General features: G+C 36.9%; 1 protein-coding gene across 3 annotated transcripts; it reads left to right on the top strand.

Moving 5' to 3' along the window:
* The first annotated feature begins 544 nt into the window (after positions 1 to 544).
* LOC149840974 (proteasome assembly chaperone-like protein) lies at positions 545 to 3,482 on the top strand. Of its 3 annotated transcripts, none has more exons than XM_090004601.1 (9): positions 558 to 693; positions 776 to 874; positions 1,204 to 1,281; positions 1,979 to 2,026; positions 2,103 to 2,149; positions 2,490 to 2,556; positions 2,714 to 2,757; positions 3,172 to 3,229; positions 3,313 to 3,482. In XM_090004601.1, the coding sequence occupies exons 3-9, from the start codon at positions 1,222 to 1,224 to the stop codon at positions 3,361 to 3,363; spliced, it is 375 nt and encodes a 124-aa protein (XP_089860727.1). In that variant the 5' UTR covers positions 558 to 693; positions 776 to 874; positions 1,204 to 1,221; the 3' UTR covers positions 3,364 to 3,482. The 3 variants fall into 3 exon arrangements, with proteins under 3 accessions (XP_089860726.1, XP_089860727.1, XP_089860728.1); XM_090004602.1 differs by having other exon boundaries at positions 584 to 669; XM_090004600.1 differs by having other exon boundaries at positions 545 to 874.
* The last annotated feature ends 20,129 nt before the right edge of the window (positions 3,483 to 23,611 follow it).

The following is a 23,611-nucleotide window of genomic DNA, read 5'->3' as shown; positions in this document are numbered from 1 at the left end:
TTCAATCGAAATCTTGGGTTCAGATCATAATGATTCTTGAATCCGAATCTTTTTTTTTTTTTTGAGAAGTATTTTTGAATCCGAATCCCATATGTCCGTTTTTTTAAAGTCACTTTATAAAATTAAAATCCAATTAAACCCATATGTATTGTTTGCGGATGTTTTTGCAAAGGGCTTCCAAGTTGGAGTATACCTATGACATAGGGAAGCATAGGCGTATATGCCTCCAGATAAAAAGGCATATTTGACAACAAGTGATAAGAAAATTGCAAGTTCGGAAAATAAAGTGATAATTTTTTCACTTGTTTTTAACAATAAATTCTTTTTTAAAGTAAAATTTCTATTTTGCACTGATTTTTGAGACAAATTTTTTATTTTAAAAAATAGTTAATTTTTTCTATCAAAAGTTTTTAGTTTTCAGGACGATCATCACCTAATTAAAACATTACAAGTTTTCCAACTTGATTTTCTTATATCAGACAAATAGACAAATCAGAGAAATGTTTTATAAAAAAAGAAAAAATCTCATGTCAAAACTTTTCATAAGCAAAATTTTCTTATCAAATCTTTTCCTGCTTCCAAACGTTCCTTAGAGAGTCACTGGTGTTGGGCCGTTACCATCGACCGACGTTCACCGTGTGGGCAGCGGCCGTCCGGCTATCACCGGAAGTAATCGACGGCTACTTTATTCAGGTCTCTCTCTCTCTCTCTCTCTCTCTCTCTCTCTCTCTCTCTCTCTCTCTCTGGACTGAATCTCGGACTCTTGTTGATGCAGGGACGAGAATAGAGAAAGGAAGAAGAGGCGCCCGTTAGATCCCTCCTCCATCCTCGCCTTTTCACTTTCCTCGTCGCCAACTTGCCCGATCCCGATCAGGTAACCCTCTTCTCTGCCCTCCCCGATCTTCTCTTTGGGTCATCAGAGAATCAGCAATTTGTGCTAGCAACATTTTTTTTAGGAAGGTGTTAGCAACATGTTGAAATGCACCTGAAAGTGATTTAGTTTTGCAAACAATGGATCGATGTATTAATCAATCAGACTGACCAATCACAGCCTTGAAATAAATTGATGTCAAGTAATTTTGCTGAAGGCAGATTAGTGGCATTTTTAGGCAAATGGGTTTTGTTTCTTTTGTTTCTGTAAGAGCCAAGTTTTCTTCCTAGTATAACACCTGAAAATTCTGAGAAATTTTCTCTATTGACCAGAAAGCGTTGTGGAATCCAATGGATCTTCAAGGTGCTCGTTTTCCAGTTCTTCACAAAGAGGTTACAGTTGATATCATGGTAAGTTTTTCATATTTTCTTTTTCTTTAGGTTGCCATCTCTAACTTGTTTTTCTGTATTCACAAACTTCAACTTCTTGAGCTGTTTTTGTAATTCAAGAATTCATGCTTGTCTTTCTCAAGATGACCAATCCTGTGGCGACGTTGAGTTTTGTGGGTAATTCTTTTTTGGGGGGTTTACATTTTCTGGATGGGGTGTTGGTATTAGCATCCAACAGTAGCATAAGCTTACAGAAGTCATCAGAATTCGTAAAATGAAGTGTATTTCTTACAAATTTTAGTATTTTACTGTTGACTACCAACATATTGCATGTAAATGAAAACTATTTTGTAGATGAACGCAAAGTACTGCTCGTGTGGTATGATTATTGATTAAGTTTTGTTAAGTTTATTTTGTGTGAATTTACAAAAGGATGACACGTAATGCTTTTTTCATGTATATCTTTCCGCTTCATTGTGGTACTTTGACGTCGGGTCTTATGTCTAAATGGTAATACTATGTGTCATGGTTCTTGACCACTCCCCTTGGTCCTTCAACAAATTTTAATTTTTTTGCGTTGTTTACATTATTCTTGCTGTAGCCGTATTATTTCAATTCCTCCACTCCATTCATGTGAACATGATAAACACACCTGCATGACACTCCTATTTTGTTATTTGATGTTGATTTCATCCTCATTTTTCTTCGCTGCACCCAGGGAATCAGAACTGACATGGTGATCTGCGGCTATGAGGATAGTTATATGGTATGTCCTAAGTTTCTTGTTTTTCTGCAATGTTTATGTTTTATTTGGTATCTCGTGCTAAAACCTGTCTTTCCAGGTGATAGTCACACAGATTGGAAGTATGGGAACCATACTGCATGCAAGGTGTATTTCTTCTCTAAAATCAACCATCTATATGCATTTCTCTTGTAGTATTAGTTTGATGGGCCAGATGCTCTTCCATGGCTGCACCTTTGTCCAGGATTCTGCATGATTTATTTGTACAGTATTTTTTTCTTTTGTTTGAACTCTGAAAAGATAAAGTCTTGCTATCCTGCAACAGTGTAGTGAAGATCGCTTGTGAAGTTGGTTTCAGTAACTGGAATTTTGAAATTTTGACTTGGAAGATCCACAATCTGACCCATTCAGTACATTCATGTACATGCTGTTTCTTATTGAAAAAAGAAGCTTATATTGAAATTTTGACAATGTATGTCCTATTCAGGAAAGAGGAAGGAGTTTCCATCAATCCAACTTTTAATGTTTCTGTAATATTTGGGAAGAGAGATGAGGTAATTATCCGTTCTGTCTGGTGATCTGATGCATATTCAGTAAAAGACTCACCACCGTGTTCTTCTTTTCAAATGGCTCCATAATGTCTAACATAGTGTAGTTGACATTTTCTTTTCAAAAATTTATGAATCATTACTTACATTACATTTGCTGCAGCCAATGATGGTCGCATGTGCACGTCAGCTTATTGAGCATATAAGGTGTGTAATATATGTCAGGCAACAGGGATTGTTCCTTGCTACTCAAAGACAATATATAAGTGAACTTATCTCTTTTTTATCTCAGAACTTGATTCTTATATCCATAAGATAATATAGCACATAATTGTGCTCAAATTTGTAATACACTTAGGAAAGTTGTTGAAACCTGATGACACAACAAGTCTATAGACATGAGTATCTTAGCAGCTCAGTGCGAGCACCGTAAATTTTTTATTCAGAGATGTGCACGATAACATCTAGTTTCTAGATTAGGTTATACAAATAAGGGAAAACCAGCCTTATTCAGTATATTTTCTTTTTGTCAAATGCTATGATCTCTTTGTGTCTACTCCACCCACAAAAGAGGGTAAGTCTTGTTGCATGCTTATGTTCTTTTGATTTCTTTCTTTGCAGTAGTTGTGGTTCTTCAAGGCCCTTGCTGTTGTCTCTTGGACTGAAGGACCATTCAGTGGTAAATGCTGGTTTTTGTTTACTGGTTTTCTTGCTTATTGTCAAACACAACTCTTGTGAACTCATTCCCTGGATCTTTTGCAGGAAACCATGAAAAGCATTGTTTCTACTGTGACTGAGAACAGGCTCTGGTAAGGATGCATGTGCCAAAGAATTATAATTTGCTGTTTGTGGCCATGCAAGAATTTTTTTTATGTAACCAGCGATCATCAAGACCAATATATGACTTGAGCCACTTGTCTAGTTAGTATTTATATGTAGCCTTATACATGGGGAATCATGTCATACACAGTGGAAATCGATTGTTCTAATACAGGAAGGAAAAAGTAAGACATTGCATTCTGCAAGTAGAGTTGTCACAGTTTAACAGAATTTTAGTCCAGTTTGACCAGCCAACTAGGTCTGAAACTTGTACGTGATTCTAAGTTGAAGCCTTAACTTTTCAAACTGTCCAGGATTTTACATACTAGAATCAGAAAAGATATTGATGCAAAGTAGCAAAACATAGAAAATTTACTTGAAATCACCAGATATGCAATCCATACATAAAAGATTACATTTTGAGGCTTTACTTTTAACATATGTAGGCATGTCATTATTCACCATTTTCCTTTTTTCTTTTCTTTTTATATTCTTACTACATCAAACATTTCATACTTAATGCTGATATTTTGGTACTTTCATGCCGTCCAGGGTTGATAACTCTCCCAAAATTTGTTACTATGAAGGAGAAACCAGTTGATTTGTAATCATCCAAAATTAATTTGTCTCAGCTGTTTCTCTGTCACGGGCCTATTTCTTCTTGTCAGGGGGCTTATTTCTTCAACAGGCTAGTGCGACGCGACGGTCCTTCCTTACCGCTGCAAGCCTGTTCGGTCGCTCTGATACCACTTGTCATGGACCTATTTCTTCAAGAAATAGGCCTGTGACATTCTCTACCCTCTTATTTTTCTGCCCCTTCAATGATAAAAAATTGCATACAGTGACAACCATAGAAAAATGAAAAATGTGAATTTCCTTTTAGCTTTTTCTCGATGAAAAATGTTGTGGGATTGCCCGCTATTCATTAATACATAAAAGAAAAATACCATACAGAACTATCAATCCGTTCGGGCCTCCAATCCAGAGATTCATCCTTCCAGATTAACATATTAGTAGAGTTCACCACAAATGCACATGGTAGGGAACAGCTCACTTAGGACAACATCACCACCCTTAGTCGTGAGTTGCAGGAACTTAGATATTTGAATGTTCGGTCTACCTCTTCCATCCTTCATAGCCAAGAGTGCAGCTTAACATTTCTTACTGTTTGCCTTGAATTACGTGAGATGCTGTGGTCATCAACTTCCTGAAGCACAGTTTTTATTCTCTATGACCGTCAATTCCAGGTTAATATCATCACCCTTGGCCTTTATTTTTTTTAAATGTTTTACTTTTATTTAGAAGACTAGTAGTTACTTGGAAAATCTATTTGAGAGGAGTTTGGTGAGGACACGAAGGTGTGATAGATGGCATGTTCGTTCTGCTGATGACAGTTTGCTCTTATGACAAGGCATGCATGAGGAGAATTGCTGATGGAGATAATTGTCTTGAGTAAGAGGCAAGTGAACATGTGATTTCATAAGCTGAAATTCTATGTCACATGGGTGCGGGTGCGAGGGTGCGGCACTTTCAAAAAACTTGGTGCGGGAGTGCAGGGGTGCGGCAAAAATATATATATATATATATAGTCCAAAAGTTGGACATAAATGACCCTAGGTGCGTGACTGCACCCAGGGTCAAGTTGACCGCAGCCGGTGCGGGTGCAGCACCTAGTTCGAGGGTCCCTGTGACATAGCTGGAATTCTTTAATGATTTAAGCTAAAGGTTTGAATCCAAAGTTGGACCAAGTGGAGTGATAAGTGAGGCAATTTGCAAAATACGTTGCTTTAAACTGTGGGAATGAAAAACGAAATGTCTTGATGCTTTATTTTCATACTTTGCCTTTACTGGCAACTGTGGGCTCTATCAACATCTACATTCAACTGTGTGGATGTCAAAACTTTGCATCTTCCCATTACGGATGCCCAAATATCGACTCCATTGCCCTGTGAGCGTAACTGATGGAGCATAAAGTGCAGGCCTCTGCTTCTTAATGAGCAATCTGATCCCTACATGAATGAGCGTGAGGGCCATGGATTGAAGGTGCTGGGATGACTAATCAGTAGAATGTGTGCTTAGCACAACAGAAGTCCAGTTCAGTCCTATGCATTGTAGCAGCTAACTGCTTTGATAAGAGTCTCCTTGATCTTAGATTTGCTATTTCCTATTGTCCTCGTATGCATTATGCATGGCTAGGAGGGTCTGTTCAGAATGGTATGAGCCCGTCCATCTTGAGAACTGTCCACCTTGAAGATAAAATGAAGCCTTATCTATATGGGTGTTTCAACTGACCTACCAAATCAAAACGGTTAGGCTTCAAGTTCAGCAACTCATATTTTTTTGGACTGTAAGTTTCTTTCTTTTTGAGATAAGCGCAATGAGGCAAGAAAAATAGAGAAAAAAACAAACAAAGGAGCTGAGTGAGAAAACAGCCTGCTTCAAGGGGGATGTGATTTTCAGTCGGTGTGTATTTCTTACACGCATGGTTAGGATCCTATAGCCTAGCCATTTTCATCCCAAACTTTGAACGCCTTTTAATTTCCGTTTTGGGTATCCAGTAACTCGAAAACAAAATCAGGTTTATTTCCAAAAATGTTTTAGAAACATGTTTGTTAAGAAACGTTTGGATATGCCCATGATACGGATCCATACATTAATGAGAGAGAGGACCCTTCTCTCCTTAATGCATGGTCCCAGGCAACATGGTCACCTCAGTTGCCATTTCAGACTAACATCTCTCACTTGACCATGAGAGCTAAAATCATAATGCATATTAGGTTGGGTCTTGTACTTGCATAAAAAAATCTAGCAATGATGTATTTTCTCTTCTATATTCAAGATTTACTTATCAAACTAGATATCTCAATTAGACATATCTTAAGCAAAAAATGATTATCCTATAGGACAAAAATATCCTATAATTTTTTAAATCCTATGTTCAAATTCCATACATTTTTTGCTTTAAAAAGACTTTTTTTTACCCTTTGTACAAATAAATTTCCTCTTGACATACAAACGTCCTTCCAAATATGAGAATATCTTAATTCCCTCTCAAATATGTGAATTTTCTTCCATGAATTGTGAAGGTCCCCAAAATGTGCATTTTTTTAACTAAATACTCTCACATTTATAAATTTTCTAACCCTATGTCCTCCTATTTGTGCCTCTTATGTGATTTTAGTAAAAGGAAGTTCACACATTTTGAGGACCTTTTCAACTCATGATTGTGAATGTCATGTTGTATTTGCAAATGTCAGGACATGGTATTTGTAAAAGTGTTGCTAAAGGTAAAAAACTTTAGTGGTGCTTAAAAAGCGCCACTAAAGCCTTTAGTGATGCTTCAAAATCATCGTTAAAGCCTTTAGTGATATCTCAAAAGCACAAAGGGCCTCATGCCTGGTATTTGCAAAAGTGTTACTAAAGCCTTTAGCAATGTTTCAAAAGCGCAAAGGGTCTCATGCCTAGTATTTACAAAAGTGTCGCTAAAGTCCCTTTTCCTTTTAGCGTGCACGAGTCCACTGGCATCTTGCCAAGTAAGTGGTATTCAGTTACCACTAACTATATATATACAAAAAATGAACATACTATTTTCATTATGAATGTCTTCAAAATGTGTGAACCTTCTTTTACTAAATGCTCTCAAATTTGCGAATGTACTCATACGTATGAACCTCCATAAAAAAATGGCATAGGCGAGAGGGCATTCGCAAATACAGTAGGCTATTTACATATTTAGGAGAAATTCGAATATTTAAGAAGTTCACATATTATGAAGAAATTTGCCTATGCTCATATTTGGGAGGAAATTAGCATATTTGAGAGAAATTTTGCATATTTAGGAAAAAAATTGCATATTTGGGAGAAAGTTTGCATATCTGAAAGAAATTCATTTGTGCGAAAGGTAAAAAAGTTATTTTAAAGCCGAAAATTTATGAACTTGGCCATCAGATGAATTTCAAAATTTGTAGGGTCATTTTGCAAAACACATCATTTTTGTCAAATAGTATGATCATTTTTTATATCTTAAACCCCATATAAGACATGTTTTGAACATAATTCTTCATATATGCCTTTTATTAAAAGATCAACACTCATATAAGTAGAATGTAATTATTTGTAATCTCATTCTTCTTAATCATGCCACGAATATAATGATATTTCAATATTATATGTTTGCTTTTAAAGCTATTTGTTTTACTCTTCATAAAAGTGATAGCTACTTGATTGTCACAATAAATTTGCACAGGCCCATTGGCTATATCCAACTTCAAATCTTTGATGAAACATCTTATCCAAATGGCAAAGGTGGCAATAGCATTACAGGCAACATACTCAGCATCTTGGGTATGCTGAGCTACATAACCTTGTTTCTTATATGACCAAGAAATTGCACCTTCTCTAAGGAGAAAAATGTATCTAGGAGTGAATTTAATATCTCTACTGCCAACAAAATCAACATCAGAATATTAAGTTAGTTATAAGTCATTTTCTTGATAACATAATTGATATTTTTTTGTCACTTTCAAATACCTAAATATTCTCTTAACTGTTTTCCAATGAGATCAACCAAGATTACTTTGGTAGTGGCTAACGAGACCAACAACAACGCTAATATCAGGTTTTGTGCATAACATAGCATACATTAAGCTCTCAACAGTTTGCACATAAAGGATATTCAATATATCTTGTCCTTCACTCAGACAATCATTTTTACTTAATTTAACTCTTTTAGCTATGAGATTACCCACTGGCTGACAATTAAGCATTCTAAATTTTTTGAGTATATGATTGATATATCTTTCTTGACTCGAGCTCAAAAGTTTAGATTTTCTATCTCATGTAATTTTTATTCCAAAAACATAGGTTGCATTTCTCATGTCTTTCATTTAAAATTGAGAATTTAACAATGACTTGGTTTTGACAATCATCTCATTATCGTTTTCAATAAAAAAGATATCATCCACATATAAAGAAAGAATAGAAAATTTTCTCACACTTTTTCAAATATAAATGCAGTGGTCAAATCTATTTGCTACATATCCGAGTGTAGTAATTGTCTTACAAAACTTCAAATATCATTGATGTGAAAATTGCTTATGTTCGTATAGGGATTTTTTTCATAAAAATATTTTTTTATATCACCATTTAAGAATGTAGTTTTGACATTCATCTTATTTAAATCTAAATCATAATATGTTACAATAGATAAGATTATCCTTGAAGCAAATTTTGTAACTCATGAATATTTATCAACATAGTCTAATCATTTTCTTTGAGAAAATTCTTTAACTACTAATCTGGATTTAAATTTGTCTATACTATCATCGGACTTGTATTTCTTTCTTAATATCTATTTACATCCAATTACTTTTTTTCTCATGTAGATTTGTTGTTTTTCAGACTTGATTTTTCTCAATGAACTCAATTTCTCTATCCATGGCTTTTATCAAGTCTGTTGATTCATATGAGTTAATTGTTTAACTATAAAACAGGTTATCTTTCATGTCATCAAGATCTAGTGAGTAACATAGTTTATTTGTTAAGTAACATAATAGTCATTCAGGTATGAAGGAGGAGTTCTTGACCTTTTGCAAACAACAATTGTCTAATGCGAATGAGAACGATCACTAACAGTTCGTTCATCATTGTCTAACTGCTCATAAGAATCATCAAAGTCATAGATAAGATTGAATGGTCATTTTTATCGATTTTGGTAATGATTAGATTCATATTTGTTCTTCTAAGAATTTAGCATCTCTACTTTCAATTGAACCTTTATTAGGATAATAAAATTTATAACCTTTGGATCTTTTTGGATATCCAATAAAAGTACATCTTATAAATCTACTATCCAATTTGTCTCTTAAATCTAGTTTTCTTTTAGTCCATAATTTATAAGGTGTAGATATAATAGTTTTTTAGTGAATTCTATTCAAAATATAGGTAAATATATTGATAGCTTCTCCCCAAAATACTTCGAGCAAAGAAGCATGAGACACCATAGATCTCACCATATCTACAAGAGTTTTATTATATCTTTTTGTCACACTGTTTTATTGGGGTATTCTTGTCATTGTTGTTTGAGATTAAATTCCATGCACCTTATAATATTCAAAAAATTCATTTGAAGCATATTAACCTCCTCGATCAAACTTTAAAACGTTGATTTTTCTTTCAAGTTGACTTCTTGTCGATATTTTTAAAATTTCTCTAATGCCTCATATTTATGTGATATAAGATATATGTAATTGTATATCGAAAAATCATAACAAAAGATATTAAGCTTTGCATTCTTTTATGAAATTGGGTCTTAAAAAATCCATAAATGGCTGAATGGATGATCTCTAATAGTTCAGATGCTCTAATTACTTCGGTTGAAAATGATTTTCATGACATTTTTTCACGAATGTATGATTCACATCTATGAAATAAAGTGTCTTCAAAATTAGGTAATAAACTTAGTTTAACAAGTTTTTCATTTTATTTAAACTAATGTGATAATCTTTAGTGACAAACATTTACATCAACATTAAGAACACTATCAATATAAGAATATAAGCAGAAGAGGAAACAACTTTTTTTATATCAGAAGCACGAATTAAAAAGTCCATGGTCTTAGTCGAAGTGACCTTTAAATTTGACCTAACCATGCTTACCAATAGTCATCAAAACTTATTGAGTTAAACAGAAAATGTTTAGGCACTTTTCTGTAATAATAGAAAATTCAAAAAATTGTTCTAGGTAAAAATAATAAGTCAGAACCCTAAAACAAAAATTCTAAAATCTTCTAAGTTGAACAGAAAAGCCCAGGAATATTTTTGTAATATCAGAAAAGGTCATAAGCATGTTCTAGAAAAATTGCCAGTCCGTAACCTTGTCCGAAAATTTTAACAGATAATATGTTTATTTCTAGAATTTCAAAGAAATAAAGCCTATGTACAAAACAACAAAAAAACTCAAAAAGAAAATAACACAATTTTATGAACCAACTAAGTAAATATGCATTAAACAAATATAAAAATAAAAGGAAAAAACTGAAAGGTTCTCTTTAATATTCATAAAATTTTAGTAAATATTTTAATGAAATACAGAGGAATTTACCTATTTAAAAATTAGTCTAAACTGGTGAATTTCAAATATTTAGCAAGTTATTGTTATTTATGTTTATTTAATAACTAAATTTAGATTTATAAAGTTTAAAAGCATTATTTGGGTTTGAATCTCGATGAAGATCCAAGAGGATTAACCCACACAAATTTAAATTCGAAATATCTAATTGGAACACACGGGATCCATTGGATCTTAAAACTATTTCAGTTTGGATCTTGAGAAAGATTCAAATTGATCAATCATGTAATTAGGATTGGATCTAATTGGTGGACCCAATCTAAATTTGAACTATTTAGTTTTGATCTAAGAGATCCAAATTAATCAACCCATATAATTGAGATAGGATCCATTTGGTGGACCCAAACTAAATTAACAAAATATATTATAATACGGATCATGATAAAGATCCAAGATGGTCAACCCAAATAAGATAATTTTGAACTCAGTTCAATCAAGATCCACACTAGTTGGATCCTAGGGTTCTTGGATTTGGACCTGGTTCAAAATAAAACTGCATTGATTGAATCCTTGACACTTAATGGATCCATTTGGTAGACCCAATCTGAATTATTGATATTATTATATATATACATATTTATTTATTTATTTATGAATTTGAATCCGATGAGACCCATCCTCATAACCCACCTAGCTGGATACAAGTGGACTCAAATAGGTCTCAACTCACAAGGGTTGGATCCGAGTGAACCCAAATGTATCTCACCCCCCCCCCCCCCCCCCCCCCCCCCCCCCCCCCCCCCCCCCCTCCCCCCCCCTCCCTCCCCCCCCCCCCCCCCCCCCCCCCCCACACACACACACACACACATGGGTTGGGGTTGGATCTTATTGAACCCAACCCAAGCAACCATCCCCTCAGTTGCATACCTGCATTTTCCTTAAATCCCTCCCCCTCTGACATTACTACCCTTTTTTCCTCACCCACACCCCCTCTTTCACGCTCTTCCCTTGACCCCCTCTCTATATAACCCTTCACGCATCTCACTCCCAGAACACTCTCTCGTCCCTCCCTGTTTTACTGTAAAGGTGAGGGTGTCGACCCTCACCACCACCTTCCTCCGTTCCTCTATGTAAATGTAGTGGCAGGATTGTTGGATCATAAATCCATCAAAAACTAGCTCTCGTTGAATTGTTGAAATCAAAACATAACAAAACCAAAAGCGGAAGCAATACTTGAATTCATAGTGCTCCGGTTGATCGTTGACGAGTATGGTCTTCCAGAACCTGTATATTAGCCTTTTTCCTTTCTCTAAACCTAATGAGAGAGACTGAATCTTCTTCTGACAATGAAGATTCTGAAGAGGGAGAGCCTTAATAAAAGGTTTGGGGACCACAACCTAATGTATTTAGAACTTTGTCTCAACTCAACCCATTATAGAGTTTTAGACAGGAAAGGTCTCTCCGCATAGTGTTTCATACCATTTAAGATACCACAGGACCCATCCTGATTAGACCACATGAACCAGGTCTGAACCTAAGACAGATTTACGATGTGTGGTTCAACATATATAGGTCCACATAATTTTCTAACAATCTCTCACTTGGGCCACATACGCAACCTTATAATCACACATTATAACCTTATGAGCTCAAAAATATTGTCTTATCAATTGATATCTCTACCAATTTGGTCCATTGATCATGTCAACATAGAGCCAAAGTGGTCTTTATTACAAATAACGTAATTGGATCCATCAATGATCAAGTATATTGACATAACCAAATGACATAGATCAAGTATGGATGTGAAGCATGAAAATTACATGCAATGTGATCAAACATGCCTATTTCCAACTGGTCCTACTGAAAACTTAAGTGAGATCTCAACATAATAAGTACAGAATGCAACTTAACTTTAACTTTATACCAAAGTGGCAAAAGAAAAGTTTATTATATCATAGAACGACCAAATACAAACTCTCACTAAATCAACATATCATAAAATGATAAAATACTCATGCGAGCAATATGCTCGTGAAAGACCTTGGGTGGCAAACCTTTAGTAAGCGGATCCGCAATTATGGAGTTTATGTCAATATGTTCTATCGATATCAGACCATTCTGCACTTTTTCTTTAACAATAAGGAACTTAATGTCAATATGCTTTGACTTTGAGGAACTCCTGTTGTTATTAAAATATAATACTATTAAATTATTGTCACAAAATAACTTGAACGGTCTTTCAACATTGTCCAAAATTCGCAGCCCTGTGACAAAATTGCGTAGCCATATCCCATGGTGGATGCCTCATAACAAGCCACGAATTTTGCTATCATGGTGGAAGAAGCAATGAGTGTCTGTTTGGCACTCCTCTAAGAAATAGCTCACCCAGCCAACAGAAAAACATAGTCTGACGTGGATCTCCGACTGTCTTAGCATCCCGCAAAATCAGAATCAGAATACCCAATGATCTTCAACTGATCTGACTTCCTGTATGTGAGCATATAACCTTTTGTTCTTTGTAAATACCGCATAACCCGTTTGGTTGCTTTCCAATGATTCATACATGGGTTACTAAGATATTTGCCTAACATCCCAACAATGTACGCTAAATCTGAACGCGTATACACCTGAGCATACATGAGACTCCCCACGACAGATGCATAGGAAATCTGTTCCATAGCTTTAATTTCAGACTGGTGTTTGGGGCACTGAGCAAGACTAAACTTGTCTCCTTTAGCAAAGGAAGTATCCCCTGGTTTGCAATCCTTCATGCCATACCTTTCCAGAACCCTTTCGATATAGCTCTTTTGTGATAATCCAAGAATACCCCAAGAACGGTCTCGATGTATCTGGATCCCTAATATAAAAGAGACATCCCCAAGATCTTTCATTTCAAATTTCTTTGTCAGAAATCTCTTGGTTTCGTGCAGTATGCCTATATCATTACTGGCAAGCAATATTTCATCCACATACAAAACCAGAAAAATAAATTTACTCTCACTGAACTTATGGTATATGCATTCATCAACCACATTCATCTCGAAACCAAACGAGAGGACAACTTGATGAAATTTATGATACCACTGACGGGAAGCTTGCTTAAGTCCATAGATAGATTTCTTTAGTTTGTAAACCATTTTCTTGGCATCGCCTGAGATAAAATATTTTGGTTGGACCATGTATATTGTCTCATTGATGTCTCCATTAAGGAATAGGGTCTTAACATCTATCTGTTGTAGCTCTAAGTTATAATGAGCCACAAGTGCCATCATAATCCTAAAATAGTCTAGAAACCAGAGAGAAAGTGTTTGTATAATCAATGCATTCCCTTTGAGTAAACCCTTTTGCAACAAGACGGGCCTTATATTTTTTCACATTACCCTTTGAATATCTTTTGATTTTAAATATTCATTTGCAACTAATGGGTTTCACACCTTCAGGTAATGCCACAAGATCCTACACATCATTGTCACTCATGGATTTAATCTCCTCATGCATTGCTTTAATCCACTTTTGAGAGCTAGAACTTTGTGTGGTTTGATGAATGTTGATTGGATCATCTTTCATTAGGCCAGTATCACCCTCATGCTCTTGTAGAAAGACAATATAATCATCTGAAATTGCCCTTCTTTTCTCTTTAGTGGATTTCCTTAATGGCACTGGTTCTTGAGGTGTTTCTTGAGGTTGTTGAGTTTGAACTCCAAGAATAAAAGCTTGATGTTGGGTAGGGAGATCTGAAACATTACCTTGATCCGAATTTGTGGGAATAATGTCAGGAATAAGAATCTAATCATTGTCATCCACAACTGTAGGAAGAGAAAAAAACTCTTCTTCAAAAGCAATGTCTTTTACTTTATCACCCCCCAAACTCAACACTCTCAAAGAAACAAGTGTTTCTCATTTCAAAAAAGGACTTATTCGCAGGGTCATAAAACTTATAGCCTCCTGAACCTTTCAGAATACCCAACAAAATAGCATCCAATCGTTCTAAAATTCAGTTTCTTTTCATATGGCCTCTACGGCCTAGCCTCGGCTCGACATCCCCAAATATGAAAATATTTTATACTAGGCTTTCGACCTGTCCACAATTCACATAGCCTGACATGGTATACTGAGGGACGATCCCACATTTTTCTAGGAATTTAGCAAAAGGCCATGGACGTTGTTCACCTGATCCATCATATTTGTCATAGTACTCACCACCATGGTCAGATCTGACAGCCTTAATTCTTTTTTCAAGTTGGTTTTCAACTTCGTCCTTATACGATTTGAACACATCCAAGGACTGAGACTTTTCATGAATTAAATATAGGTACCCATAACGAGAATAGTCGTCTATAAACGTGATAAAATATTGTTCACTATTCCAAGAAGTTGTAGGAAAGGGTCCACAAATATCTGTATGAATTAGTTCTAAGACGCTAGTTCTTCTTTCGGCACCTAATTTCTTTATGTTTGTTTGTTTCCCTTTTATACACTCAACAGAAACCTGAAAGTCAGTGAAATCAAGGGAACCAAGAATCTCATGTGACACAAGCCTTTAAATTCTTTGTTTAGAAATATGACCTAAGTGCTTATGACATAACAAAGCAGAATTCTTATTTGTTAATTTTCACTTTGTACTGCGAAAACTTATTTGCAAGGTTTCATTAAACGAGGCAATAGTATCAAGCATATAAAGGTTGTCAATTATAGATAAAGAACCAGTCCCAATAAGATTCGAGTCAAGAAATAATTTAAATTCATTATTTTTAAATAAACAATAATAACCATATTTGTCCAAAATGGAATTAGAGACCAAATTCTGCCTAAAAGATGACACAATAAATGTTTCTTTCAAATCTAAGAAATTTACAGTCTTTAATGACAACCTAAAAATCCTTATTGCCTCGAATTCAACTATTTTGCCATTGTCCACATAGATGAATCTTTCAGCATCAATTGACGGTCGACAACTTAAGCAACCCTGCAAAGACACACTTATGTGAGTGGTAGCACCAGAATCCATCCACCAAGTGTGCTCGGGCATAGAAGTCAAATTAACTTCAGAACAAATCAAAGTAAGGAGCGTACATTTTTCTCACGTCATGCATGATACTTGGTACGATCCTTCTTCATATGACCCTCTCATTTGCAAAAGAAACAACTAGACTTTGGGTCCTGATGTCTTTTCTTTTTCTTCTGCAATTGAGGGTCAACTGCAGTTTCCTTAGTCCTTTTCTTTTTCTTAAACCTATCCTTAGAGGTTACTGTCAGATGAGCACTCTCAATCTTCTCTTCCTTCATCCTATCCTCTTCTTTCACATAGTGTAAAATGAGCTCATTAAGAGACCATTTTTTCTTCTGACAGTTATAATTGACCTTAAACTGACTGTATTGTGTAGGAAGGAATAACAAAACCAAGTGCACGAGTAAGTCTTCAGACAACTCTAACTTTAGTGCCTTGAGTTTTGAAGCAAGATGTGACATCTCTATGATGTACTCCCGAATGTTTTCTTTGCCCTTATACCTCATTAAGACAAGACTCGAAAGAAGAGTATTAGTCTCAGCCTTTTCGTTTTTCACAAAACATATTTTTATTTCTTCAAGGAAACGTTTGGCATTGGCCTCTTCAGACATGGTGCCCCTAAAGGATTCTGAAATCGCACGTTTCATGATCATAAGACTCATGTGATTGGATCGATCTCAGCGCTCAGAGTTCTTTTTATCCTCAGCAAAACTATTATCCATAAGAACAGGTGGTTGATCTTCTCATAGTGCAAGATCCAGATCCATACAACAAAGCACAATCATAACATGTTCTTTTCAGTTCTTGAAATTTGAATCGCTCAAAACAAGGATGATTAACTGAATAAAGAACACACAAACTCACGATTAACATATAATTTCCCATGCAATGACATATTAAACAGTGGTAAATTCCATTACAAGATACCCAATACAACAATGACACTTAGTCTTTGGACAAAAGTGTCAACTTGTAAGTGATACTCTCAATACAGTAATCAAAATATAGGCAGTCAATACTGTCAAACAACGAGCCTTTCTTTGGACCCACTCGTTATTAAAATGGACAATCGAATGATTGTCCCATATTCATTACTGAAAGTATACATTTGGGCTCTGCCAAATAGTAATCTTCCTTTGGGCCGATTACTATTCGCATGAACTGCAAACATATAGTCATCACAATATTCTAAAATGAACTAATCTACACAACAAAGGTTACTTTGGCAACATAATAATTCAATTAATTCAATTTAAAATATCGGACCTAAAATAAAAAATAGTACCAATGTTCAAATATGTCAACAAGAGCACATGCATATGAATAAAATAAGCAAGCATAATAGCATATATGGGTCGAATAGTAACCGAATAATGACCCACCAGAATGACCCGAAAATACATGCCAAATAGCCATATAAAACCTCAAACATTTTTTTATATAAGGCATGTGCATGAGTCCGGCCAAAACCTGGGTACGAGCCTGCACCACCGGGTCGAGTCTAACCCGACCCGACGTGCACAATAGTGCAACTGACCCGGTTTAGTCCCCTAAAACCGAATGGGGACTGAACCGGTCAGCAACCCCATCTCCAAATGGGACCTAAGCCGGTTCGACCTTACTGGTCACCGAACTCGGATCAAGTCACCTAAAGGAGCATGTTCCTAGTAATACACAGGACCGAACTGGTCTTGTGTACAGACACAAAACGGCCTAGGCCCGGCTGAACAGGCCATGCGCACAGGAGGCCGGGTCGGCCATAACTGAATGACTGAACAGACCTACAGAAGGGGGCCAAACTGGCCTCTGGTTCTGTTAAAAAAACAGAACCAGACCCCAAAAAAACTGAGTCGGTTCAGTCCCCTATACCAAATAGGGACTAAACCGATTCAGTGCCCACAACCGTCCCAGCCTGGCCGTAACTGAAAGGCCCAACACAGTCCAGCGCTCCCTGATGGCCGAACTTGCCTGATGCCACCCACGAGGGTTAACTGAGTCGACCACCACTCAGAAGGCCAAAAAATTGGCCGGACATCACTGTCGTGAGGTCGAATTCAATTCGGCACCTACCGTAAAGCTCTGTCGCCGAACATAGCTAGTTTAGGACACCTAACGACGACTGGGCGAACAGAGGCGATCAAAGGATGTCGTTGGCCTAAAGGAACCCGTTGGCAGAGGTGGGGTGATTCGAAAGCCCCACACAGTATCGTCGGTCAGGGTCGGCCCTGAAAAGTCATCGACGGTGGCTTGGGGCGAGCCGCATGCCCTAGGTCACCATCGATCTGCAAACCAGGGAATCCCCTATCGTACGGTCGATCCCAACACAAAACCCCTTTCGGTCGGTGATCCTAACAGCGATGCAACTCCTTATTGTTGGTGACCTAAAGAGAAAAGGGAACCCTTTCATCCGGTCATCGCGATCGCCCGCCGTCTGGCTGGATCAAGATAAATCGGGGAAGTGTCTGATCATCCACAACAAAGAAGGGCTCGATGGCCCTTCCCAGTTCGGCAGCTGATGTGGATCCTGAAGTTCGGTGATCGAACGGTCGATCCAGACTGCAAAAGACGCCATGCATGTGCCTTGCGGTGAACCGAAGAAGGGGAGGAACTCCGCCGCCCGCAAGGCCGAAACGGCCCAGTGCCTCTCGTGGTGGCCAGACTCAGTCTGATGCCTTCTGTGAGGAGCTTCTGAGTCCACCACCACCTGAAAAAGCCTGGCGCTACCTGATGGCCGAAATAAGCATAACGCCATATGGTGAACACATCGTTGGTCTAATCGCCGAACTCGGCCTGATGTTACTCAAAAAAAAATGATCAGAACAGGGCAACAACACCAAACACCGCACGTGAATCGAGAGGTCTGATTAGTCCTCTTGATGACCGGGCAAAAGCTAATGGCGTAACAACAAGGTCAATCGATCGCCTCTCGCCTGTGTTCTGAATTCTGATAAAAAAGATCGATGTCGAAGGGAAACGAAACATAAAGAAATATGTTTCAACGATTAAACGAGAACATGAGCTTTGATATCAATTATTGAATCATAAATTCATCAAAAACTAAAACAGGATCGATAACATGTTCTCGCTAAATCGTTGAAATCAAAACAGAACAAAACCAAAAGCGAAAGCAATACCTGAATCCATAGCGCTCTGGATGGTCGTTGACGGGTATGATCTTCCAGAACCTATATATTAGTCATTTTCCTTTCTCTAAACCTGATGAGAGGGACTGAATCTTCTACTGGCAATGGGGATTCTGAAGAGAGAGGGCCTTAATATAAGGTTTAGGGACCACAACCTAATGTATTTAGAACTCTATCTCAACTCAACCTATTATAGAGTTTTAGACAAGGGAAGGCTCTCCCATAATGTTCCATACCATTTGAGATACCACAGGGCCCATCCTTATTAGACCACATGAACCGGTCCTGAACCTAAGACAAGTTTACAATGTGTGGTTCAGTGTATGTAAGCCCACATGATTTTCTAACATGGCCACTACTGCCACCCACCACCTTCTCTCATTCCTCCCTCGAGCCAGGCATGCCCACTCTGCCTTCTTCTCTGATTCTGACAGGTTGCCCCTGCCTGCCCATCTCTCTCATCTTCTTTGTGAAAGCACAGTGGGCGGATGACCACTGTCACCACCCTCTTCCCTGTGAGAACGCAGTGGCTGGACGGTCACTACCAGCCCAGCTCCAGTCGGTAGGCCACCCGCCTACCCACCTTCTCTCCTCTTCTCTATTTTTAAAAGGCCACCTGTCTGCCACCACCTTCCTCAAGCTTCTTTGTTGTTGACAACACCACTGGCTTCGCCTGAGTTGGTGACACCTTGGCCTTCCTCTTTTCTGCTTTTGCATAACCCCCTAACACCTCCTTGCCCTTCCTCTTTTCTTTTGTTGAACTCAGGTGGCCGGAGGCCACCCTTGCCACCTCCATGCAACGCCACACCCTCCCGCCTTCTCCCTCTTTGGTTTCCTATCAGATTGAGGAAGCAGGCAGTTCCACTATCGCCACCCTCCTCCACCTGCCAGATGGAACAGAGGACTGTCACCACTCCCCTCTCTCTCTGTTTTTCGACAGGCTAGAAGTGGGCAGGCATCACCTTGTTGCTCCCTCCCTTTTCGTGGTTTCTGACGAGCAAACCAACCCGACCGACTCACCTGCATAAAGGTGTTATACCATGCTTGCTTTTTTTGAGCTTGTGACACGAGAATTGAAGCACGTGCAAGAACATTCTGCATTAGGACAATCGGCATGAAAATATATATTTTGTGTGTAAAAAGTTTGAAAAGCATGTGAATGAAATACAATATATATGTTTGCATGTATTATGTTACGATTCAAATATATTTGCATGTATTGCTTTATGAATAATATATGTGTGTGTGTGTGTGTGTTCGCATGAGTTGTTTTACGAATAAAATATATAATCGCATGCAATTGGATATTTTACAGAAACTATATTTTATGAAATATTAACTACGCATGTTTCAAACCTTAAGTTGTTCATAAATGGGTTTTCAATGCAAATGCAAATTTTGAAATATGCACATTACTATACAATTACGAGACTTCGATTACGTGGATTGCGATCGCATATATATCGAGTTCATCGAAATGCATTTACAAAATCTGAATTATCACAACTTGAGATTCGGGCATTGTTTATAGTAGATGCTAGATTTGACTTATATTGATTTTCCAAAATACCTCTTTTGGTTTTCAAATACAAATGTGCTGATTTTTGAAAAACTCAGATACTTGTATTGTTTTGATTGATGAGTCTAGAGTCGAGGTTAATGGTAAGTTAAAATTATGGAGAGAGACATTGGAAGCAAGAGGTTTTAAGTTGAGTAAGAGTAAGACAGAATATATGGAATGTCGGTTTAGTAAGCAACGAAGTAGTGATGGGAGTGTAGTGAAGCTTGGTGAGCAAGAAATACCGGTAGATGACTGTTTCAAATATTTGGGATCTATCATTCAAACGTATGGAGAAATTGATGGAGATGTAAATCATAGGATAAAGGTTGAGTGGATGAAATGGAAAAGTGCAACTAGAGTGTTGTGTGATCGTAGAATGCCATTGTGGTTGAAGGAAAATTTTTATAAGACGACAATTAGGCTCGCTTTACTATATGGTACGGAATTTTGGGCTACCAAGAGACATCATATTCAAAAAAATGAGTGTAGTTGAGATGCGTATGCTTAGATGGATGTGTGGAAATACAATAAAAGATAAGATTCGAAATGAGGAGATACGTAAGAAGGTAGATGTTGCATCCATTGAAAATAAGATGAGAGAGAATCGTTTACGGTGGTTTAGACATATTCGGCGAAGGCCTAATAATGCTCCAGTTAGAAGGATGGAGAAATGGGAAAATATATTAATTAAAAGAGGTCGGGGTAGGCCTAAGAAGACTTGGATGGAGATGATAGGAAAGGATATGAATGCTTTGAACCTCACCGAGGACATGGCATTGGATAGAAATGATTGGAAGAGAAGGATTCATGTGGAAGACCTGGAATGATTTTCTTTTTTTCGTTCATATCGCTGACCCCAGTTGTTGTTGTCGTTGCTGCTGTTGAATGTTGAAATGCAATGTTGCATGTAGTCATGTTATAATGCCAATACATATTATGATATGCTTACATATGATATTGAAATGTCATATGATGTGATTCGCTAAATTGTATATTGCTCATATTCGAGATAGTGATTTAAGAAACCAGACTGATGTTTGATAGTTATTTGGGATGCAAAGTTAGCATGTTAGTACTTGTTTCATAGTTATTTCGTGATGTGGTGTTTGTGTCTGTTTGATAATTATTTTGAGATGTGGTATTAGCACCCATTTGATAGTTATTTTGGAATGTGGTGTTAACACCTGTTTTATAATTATTTTGGGATGCAATGTTAGCACCCATTTGATAATTATTTTAGAATGCGGTGTTATCACTCATTTGATAGTTATTTTTGGATGTTAATTTTTTGGTAGAAGGGTCTCAACCGATTCGACGATGAGTAGTTATGCAAAAATTTATAGAGAAAGTGAATATTGAAACAAAAACCTTACATGTATACAATTGTTTGAAAGAAAAATATATCTTGTTAATAAATGCAAGAGTAGGCATTGACATTATATTGAATGCAAAAGTAGGCATTGAAATCTCATGATTTGGTGTTGATATTTAAATAAATGTTTTATGATCTCCTTGATAGATGTCATTGATTTGTATCACGGACATATAACTAAAGCATAATTATGAGTATATTTCTAAATAATATTGCTTAGCATTTTTAGCTTTGTGTAAGTTGTATTGATTTCGAATGCCATAAACTTGCCATATTTACACTATATTCATAAGACATTGTAATAGCTATGTGTGAAACTATGATTGATGTGATACTCAATGATAGCATGTTGTATTATTACTAATATTGTGATCATTTCATATCTATTATGTTTTGTTTCATGAATATTTTTATTAATAAGATGAGGTATCATGAATTGGAATGTACATTTTAATGTTATTTAATTGATTATAATTTTGTATACCTACCAGGTACTACGTGACACATTTTCTTCTAGATGATGAGTATATTGTTGTTATAATCGATGGTGAGAGGGAACCGCATTCTATCTAGTTTTATTTATGAATTTGTTTAATGCATTTAGAAATATTACTTTTATGATAAACAACCTCAATTCAATTATAACTATCATTTAAAAGTTAACCTCATTTCACCTTAGTTCTTACTATGAATTTAAATTCAATGATCCAAATGGTGCACCATATTGAGTTGGTTTCAGGTGCATAAGTTTATGGACTAAATGTGAGAGTTGGGAAGTTTTTTTATTTGTTACACGAAGAAACCCAGCCCCAATAGCAGGTAGATCTTAGATAGACCGTCTCGGGGGTGAAACTCCATGGTTAAGACACTGGCCCCCAGGGCCTATGCTGAGCTTCAGCTTATGCAAGGGGTAGCGCCTCGTGATTCAGACCTGACTGCCCATATGACAGCCAAGGCCCCCAACTAAGCTAACCTCTTTGGGGCCATGAGAGTTGGAAGCTTAATTGGGCCCATCAAGTACCTTGTGATATTCCCAGGATTTGCACCGAGAGATAGTTGATAAAATACCCCACAATGAACGGTGCAAAAGCTGGGAAAATCATGTACCTGGTGAGCCCACCATTTTCTCAAGACTCAAATGATTTGAGAGGATCAATGTGCATGGCAAGGAATATGATGATATGGCTCTAGCATCCATGCCTTGCAGTTTTCAAGTGACCTGCTAGGTTTCAGGACTATTGGAGACATCCAAATCTGGGATACATTATAAACCTGAGTTATTCCGTGGCTTTGGTGAGAACTGAACTGTATCTGGCCGTTGGTACATTAAGTAGGAATAGGTATTCATATCAAAATTACTAGATTTCCAAATTATTCTAACGTGATTCTGACCCCATGATACCAGACCTTCACAAACACCCAGTGATTTGAAGACCCATATGTAGACTTCTAACCATATCCATTGACCATCAGAAACAGTTACAATTTTGTTGTCCTTTTAACAAGTTTTTTACCATTTCTGCAATCATCACATGGAAATGCTAATAAAATGTCACTTACAGCCGCCATCCATCTGAAAATGGTGGATGGCTGTTTTGACAAAGACACAATAACAGACTTCTGCTTATGAGTATGAAATGATGAGAAACATGCTAAAAAATAGTGTGCTATTTGACAATGTACAGCATTATCAGTAAGATGTGTGCTTTAGTGATATGAAGGTCCAATTGGATAGACCATAGTTACCAGAAAATGAAACAGATATGAGAGGCCATGCACAAAGTGGAAGTGGGGGACCAAGTGTTAAAAAACTTAAAAAGTGATTATGCAAGTGCATGAAAAATGCAAAGAAAACACAAAAAAACGATATAAAACACGAGTGGAGGTGTAACGACCAAACTCATCTCCGTTGAAAAGTATAATTTTATTTTTATTTTATTTTTACAATTGCAGAAACCAGCACCCAAGGATCCAGAGCCTCACAAACTTAATACCTTCCAAACCATAAGTGATATTGAACCAACAAACCAATATCTGAGAACAAAATTACACTGAGTCACATTGTCCAAAATAACAAAAGCAAGTCA

This window comes from Nuphar pumila, chromosome 4 (assembly GCF_984573655.1).
Source record: "Nuphar pumila chromosome 4, dmNupPumi1.hap1.1, whole genome shotgun sequence".
NCBI classification, from domain to species: Eukaryota; Viridiplantae; Streptophyta; class Magnoliopsida; order Nymphaeales; family Nymphaeaceae; genus Nuphar; species Nuphar pumila.
The sequence above is the reverse complement of the archived record's forward strand: the minus strand, read 5'-3'. Positions and strand labels throughout refer to the sequence as shown.